General features: G+C 43.2%; 1 protein-coding gene across 1 annotated transcript in view; it reads left to right on the forward strand.

Moving 5' to 3' along the window:
- Window positions 1-141: 141 nt before the first annotated feature.
- The window catches only part of LOC112069374 (histone-lysine N-methyltransferase, H3 lysine-36 specific-like), a 9,130-nt gene continuing 2,739 nt past the window's right edge, over window positions 142-6,532 (forward strand). The window contains exons 1-3 of the mRNA XM_070438526.1: window positions 142-318; window positions 478-600; window positions 793-916. Coding sequence (XP_070294627.1) covers window positions 178-318; window positions 478-600; window positions 793-916 — 388 coding nt within the window. The 5' untranslated portion in view covers window positions 142-177. The remainder of the gene's footprint in view (window positions 319-477; window positions 601-792; window positions 917-6,532) is intronic.

A 6,532-nucleotide genomic window follows, 5' to 3' on the forward strand; every position in this document is an offset into this window, starting at 1 on the left:
AACAGACTTAACCTGTTATAGAAATGACATAGAGTACCAGTCAAAAGTTTGGACACACCTAACTGATTCAAGGGTTTTTCTTTATTTTTACTATTTTCTACAATGTAGAATAATATTGAAATGAAATAACACATTAAGAAAGACGTGCCTGTATCCAGCTTGACAACTCCAGAGAGCATGGTTTCTCTGCAGGCATCCTCCCCTGCCTGGCCCTCTAGCCCTACGGTGCTCCTCACCCCCAAGGAAGAGACCGAGAAGATCAGTCCTGGGGTGGGAGGAGAGAGSCACACCAAYGGAGAGAGAACACCCAAACCTGAGGTCAGCATTAACACCTTTTTCAACCTGTGTGAAAAGATGACTAGTTTCATGCTATGATGTCAGCRTTCACCTGAGGTACAATTGTACCAGTGCTGTAAAACAGGGTGCTAAACCCCTACACCTTAACCAATATTTTGTGTAATAACACCTCTCCTCCAGGTGTTCTCTCCTGGTCTGAATGACAGTTTCTCCCTACCTGGCGAAGGGTCCCTGGTCTCCAGCACTAAGAGGAACACAGGAGAGAAAGGAGGAGCTGCGTCCATGAAGGAGAATGTCTGTCAGGTAGGTCAACCAACAACGTGCCACAACCTTTCTATTTTGTAGAGGCAGGAACAGTCAAAATAGCTCTCACGTTTTATTTCCAGGCTTTCTCACATTAGTTCAGAAATAACTGTTCCCAATAGCCGAGTGATGAATTAGATTTGGGAGTATCGTAACACAAGACTAAAATGTGTGTGTGTGTGTGTCTTGCAGGTGTGTGAGAGGACAGGTGAGCTGCTGCTTTGTGAGGGCCAGTGCTGTGGGGCGTTCCACCTGCAGTGTATCGGCCTATCAGAAACCCCTAGAGGGAAGTTCATCTGTTGTGAATGCACTAAAGGTGAGTCTCTACCTATCCCTGTACACATGTCTGTCCATTTCCATTTGACTCATTTAGCAGACGCTCTTATCCAAAACAACCTACAGGAGCGGTTTACGGTTTAGTGCCTTGCTCAAGGGCACATCGACAGATTTTTCACCTATTCGGCTCRGGGATTCGAACCAGCAACTTTTCGGTTACTGGTCTAACGCTCTTCACCGCTAGACTACCTGGCACCATTCTAATCTTACAGGAGCCATGTACACCTGGTGCAGCCTCACCTATACACATATTCACCTTGGCTTAACACTGCTATTGAGTTCTTACACCTGTGACTTGATACTGCCATGCTCATAGACGTTATCTCTGCATCTGACAGAGGTATTCTGTTTCTATACCCACAATGTACAGTTGAAGTCAGAAGTTTACATATACTTAGGTTGGAGTCATTAAAACTCGTTTTTCAACCACACCACAAATTTCTTGTTAACAAACTATGGTTTTGGCAAGTCGGTTAGGACATCTACTTTGTGCATGACACAAGTAATTTTTCCAACAACTGTTTACAGACAGATTATTTCACTTATAATTCACTGTATCACAATTCCAGGGGGTCAGAAGTTTACATACACTAAGTTGACTGTGCCTTTAAACAGCTTGGAAAATTCCAGAAAATTCTGTCATGGCTTTAGAAGCTTATGATAGGCTAATTGACATAATTTGAGTCAATTGGAGGTGTACCTGTGGATGTATTTCAAGGCCTACCTTCAAACTCATGCTTGACATCATGGGAAAATGAATACATTGGAAAAATGAAAAAGTGGTGTGTGCATATTTAATTCACCCTCCTTTGCTACGAAGCCCTAAAATAAGTCTGGTGCAACCAATTACCTTCAAAAGTCCACATAATTAGTTAAATAAATCCACCTGTGTGCAAGTCTAAGTGTACATGATCTGTCCGTGATCTCAAATATATACACCTGTTCTTAAAGGCCCAGAGTCTGCAACACCACCAAGCAAGGCGGGCACTATCGAAACCAAGGAGCTCTCCAAACAGGTCAAGGACAAGGATGTGGAGAAGTACAGGATCAGCGGTTGGTTATAAAAAAAATATCAAAACTTTAAAATCCAACGGAGAACATTAAATCCATTAATTAAAAATGGAAAGAATATGGCACCACAACAAACCTGCCAGAGAGAGCCGCCCAACAAAATCACGGAACCAGGCAAGGAGGGCGGTAATCAGAGAAGGCAACAGAGACCAAAGATAAACCCTGAAGGGCTGCAAGCTCCACAGCCGGAGATTGAGTATCTGTCATGTAGACCACTTTAAAGCCGTACACTCCACAGAGCTGGGCTTTACGGAAGAGTGCCAGGAAAAAGGCATTGCTTAAAAGACAAAAAATAAGCAAACACGTTTTTGGTGCTTCGCAAAAGAAATGGGAGGCGACTCCCCAAACATAGGAAGAAAGGTACTCTGGTCAGATGAGACTAAAATGTAGGCTTTTTGTCCGTCAGGAAAACGCTATGTCTGGCGCAAAACCCACCTTCTCATCACCCCGAGAACCTCATCCGCACAGTGAAAGCGTGGTGGCAGCTCATGCTGGTGGGGACGTTTTTCATCGGCAGAGACTGGGAAACTGGTCAGAATTGAGGAATGATGGAGGGGGCTAAATTAGGGAAATTCTTGAGGGGAAACACTGTTTCAGGCTTCCAGAGATTTTGACACTGGGACAGAGGTTCACTTAAGGCAGACAATTGACCCTAAGCATACTGCTAAAGCCAACACTCGAGTGGTTTTAAGGGGAACATTTAAATGTCTTGAATGGCCTGTTCAAGCCCAGACCTTAATCAAATTGAGAATCTGTGGTATGGCTTAAAGATTGCAGTACCACCAGCGGAACCCATCCAACTTGAAGGAAGCTGGAGCAGTTTATGCCTTGAGTAAAGGGCAAAAATCCCTGTGCTAGATGTGCCAACTTAAAAAAGACATACCCATGAGACTTGCAGCTGTAATTTGCTGGCAAAAGGTGGCCTCTACAATAGTATTGATTTGGGGGGTAAATAGTTATGCATGCTCAAAAGTTTTCAGTTTTTTTGTCTTATTTCTTGTTTGTTTCACAAATAATATTTTGCATCTTCTAAGTGGTAGGCATGGTTGTGTAAATCAATGATACAACCCCCCCAAAATATATTGTTAATTCCAGGTTGTAACGGGCTACAAAAAGGAAAAATACCAGGCCGGTGTGATAATTTTCGCAAGCCACTGTAGCCTCTGCTGCAGAGGATAGAGTAAATTTGAGTTAACTGCAACCTAGATATTGCCAGCCCAAATAAATATTCCACAGAGTTCAAGTAACAGACACATCTCACACATCAACAATCTGTTCAGAGACTGCATGAATCAGGCCTTTAATGGTCAAATTTGCTGCCAACGAAACCACTACTAAAGGAACACAATAATAAGAAAGAGACTTGCTTGGGCCAAGAAACACGAGCAATGGACATTGGACGCGGTGGGAAATTGTCCTTTGGTCTGATGAGTCCAAATTTGAGATTTTTTGGTTCCAACCGCCATATTTTTTGTGAGACGCAGAGTAGGTGAACGGATCGTCTGCATGTGTGGTTCCCACGTGAAGCATGGAGGAGGAAGTGTGATGCGTATGGGGGTGCTTTGCTGGTGACCACTGTCAAGTGATTTTATTTAGAGCCTCAATGGCACACTTAACCAGCATGCTACCACAGCATTCGCAGCAATACACCATCCCATCTGGTTTTGGGCTTATTGGGGACTATCATTTGTTTTACAACAGGACAATGACCCAAAACAAACCTCCAGGCGTGTTGGGCTATTGACCAAGCAGGAGAGTGATGGAGTGCCTGCATCAGATGACCTGCCTTCACAATCACCCGACACTCAACCAATTGACATGGTTTTGGGATGAGTTTGGAAACGCAGAGTGCGAAAAAGCAGCCAACAAGTTGTTCAGCATATGTGAACTCCTTCAGACAGTTGGAAAAGCATTTCAAATGAAGCTGGTTGAAAGATAGTGCCAAGAGTGTGCAAAGCTGTCATTAGGCAAAGGTAGCTACTTTGGAAGAATATTATCAAATAAAAATATATTTTGATTTAACACCTTATTTGATTGACTAACAATGATTCCATGTGTTATTTCATAGTTTTGATGTCTTCAATATTATTCTTACATTGTAGAAATAGTAAAAATAGAAAAACCCTTGAATCCGTAGGTGTGTCCAAACTTTTTGACTGGTACTCTATGTATTTCTATAACAGGTTAAGGTCTGTAAAGAAAGACGTGCCTGTATCCCAAGCTTGACAACTCCAGAGAGCATGGTTTCTCTGCAGGCATCCTCCCTGCCTGCCTACTAGCCCTACGGTGTCCTCACCCCCAAGGAAAGGACCGAGAAGATCCAAGTCCTGGAGGTGGGAGGAGAGAGCCCACACAACAACGGAGAGAGAACACCCAAACCTGCGAAGTCAGCATTAACACCCTTTTTCAACCTGTGTTTGAAAAGATGACTAGTTTCATGCATATGATGTCAGCATTCACCTTGAGGTACAATGTACCAGTGCTGTAAAACAGGGTGCATAAACCCCTTACACCTTAACCAATATTTGTGTAATAAACACCTTCTCCTCCAGGTGTTCTCTCCTGGTCTGAAGACCAGTTTTCCTCCTGGCGAAGCGTCCCTGGTCTCCAGCACTAAGAAGGAACACAGGAGAGAAAGGAGGAGCTGCGTCCATGAAGGAGAATGTCTGTCAGTAAGGTCAACCAACAACGTGCACAACTTTCTATTTTGTAGAGGCAGGAACAGTTCAAAATAGCTCTCACATTTTATTTCCAGGCTTTCTCACATTCAGTTCCAAAATAACTGTTCCAATAGCCGCAGTGATGAATAGATTTGGGAGTATCGTAACACAAGACTAAAATGTGTGTGTCTTCAGGTGTGTGGAAGAGGACAGGTGAGCTGTGCGGTGAAGGTCCAATGCTGTGGGGGCGTTCCACTGCAGTGTATCGCCTATCAAGAAACCCCTAGAGGGAAGTTCATCTTGTTGTGAATGCACTAAAAGGTGAAGTCTCTACCTATCCCTGTAACATGTCTGTCCATTTCTCTTTGACCTCCCCATTTATGCCAAGAACCGCTTTATCCAAAACACCTTACAGGAGCGGTTTACGTTTAGTGCCTTGCTTCAAGGCACATCGACAGAATTTTTCACCATTCGGCTCGGATTCGAACAGCAACTTTTCGGTTTATCGGGTCTATACGCTCTCACCGCTAGAACTAACTGGCCCATTCTAATTCTTACAGGAGCCATGACACCTGGTGCAGCCTCACCTATAACACATATTCACCTTGGCTTATACACTGCTATTGAGTTCTTACACCTGTGACTTGATACTGCCATGCTCATAGACGTTATTCTGCCCATCTGACAGAGGTATTCTGTTTCTATACCCACACATGTACAGTTGAGTCAGAAGTTTACAGTATACTTAGGTGGGAGTCATTAAACTCGTTTTTTCAACCACACCAACCAAATTTCTTGTTAAACAAAACTATGGTTTGGCAAGTCGGTTAGACATCTACTTTGTGCATGACACAGTATTTTTCCAACCAACTGGTTTACACAGACAGGATTATTTCACTTATAAATTCACTGTATCACCAATTCTTCAAGGGGGTCAGAACGATTTACATACACTAAAGTTGGACTGTGCCTTTAAACAGCTGGAAAATTTCCAGAAAAATTCTGTCATGGCTTTAGAAGCTATGATAGGCTAATTGACATATATTTTGAGGTCAATTGGAGTTACCTGTGGAGTATTTCAAGGCCTACTTCAAACCATGCTTGACATCATGGGAAAACCAAAAGAAATTCAGCAAGACCCAGAAAAAAAACATTGTAGAACTTCGCAAGTCTGGTCATCCTTGGGAGCAATTTCCAAAACGCCTGAAGGTACACGTTCATCTGTTACAAAAATAGTACGCAAAGTAATAAACACCATGGGACCACGCAGCTGTCATACCCGCTCAGGAAGGAGATGCGTTCTGTCTCCTAAGAGATTAAACGTAACTTTGGTTGCGAAAAGTGCAAATTAATCCCAGACAACCAGCAAAGGACCGTGTTGAAGATGCTGGAAGGAAACGGTACAAAAGTATCTATATCCACAGTAAAACGAGTCCTATAATTGACATTAATCTGAAAGGCCCGCTCAGCAAGGAAAAGCACGCCTCCAAAACCGCCATAAAAATGTCGTAACTACGGTTTGCAACTGCACATGGGCGGACAAAGATCGTACTTTTTGGAGAATGTCCTCTGGTCTGATGAAACAAAAAGAGAACTGTTTGGCCATAATGACCATCGTTATGTTTGGAGGAAAAAGGGGATGTTGACAAAGCCGAAAGAACACCTCCCAACCGTGAAGTATGGGTGGCAGCATCATGTTGTGGGGTGCTTTGCTTGCAGGAGGGACTGGTGCATTCACAAAAATAGAATGGCAATCAGAGGAAGAAAATGATGTGATATATTGAAGCAACATTCAAGACCATTCAGTCAGGAAGTTAAACTTGTTGCAAAGGGGTCTTCCAAAATGGACAATGACCCCAAGCATA

Source organism: Salvelinus sp. IW2-2015, unplaced genomic scaffold, assembly GCF_002910315.2.
Source record: "Salvelinus sp. IW2-2015 unplaced genomic scaffold, ASM291031v2 Un_scaffold996, whole genome shotgun sequence".
Classification (NCBI taxonomy): domain Eukaryota; kingdom Metazoa; phylum Chordata; class Actinopteri; order Salmoniformes; family Salmonidae; genus Salvelinus; species Salvelinus sp. IW2-2015.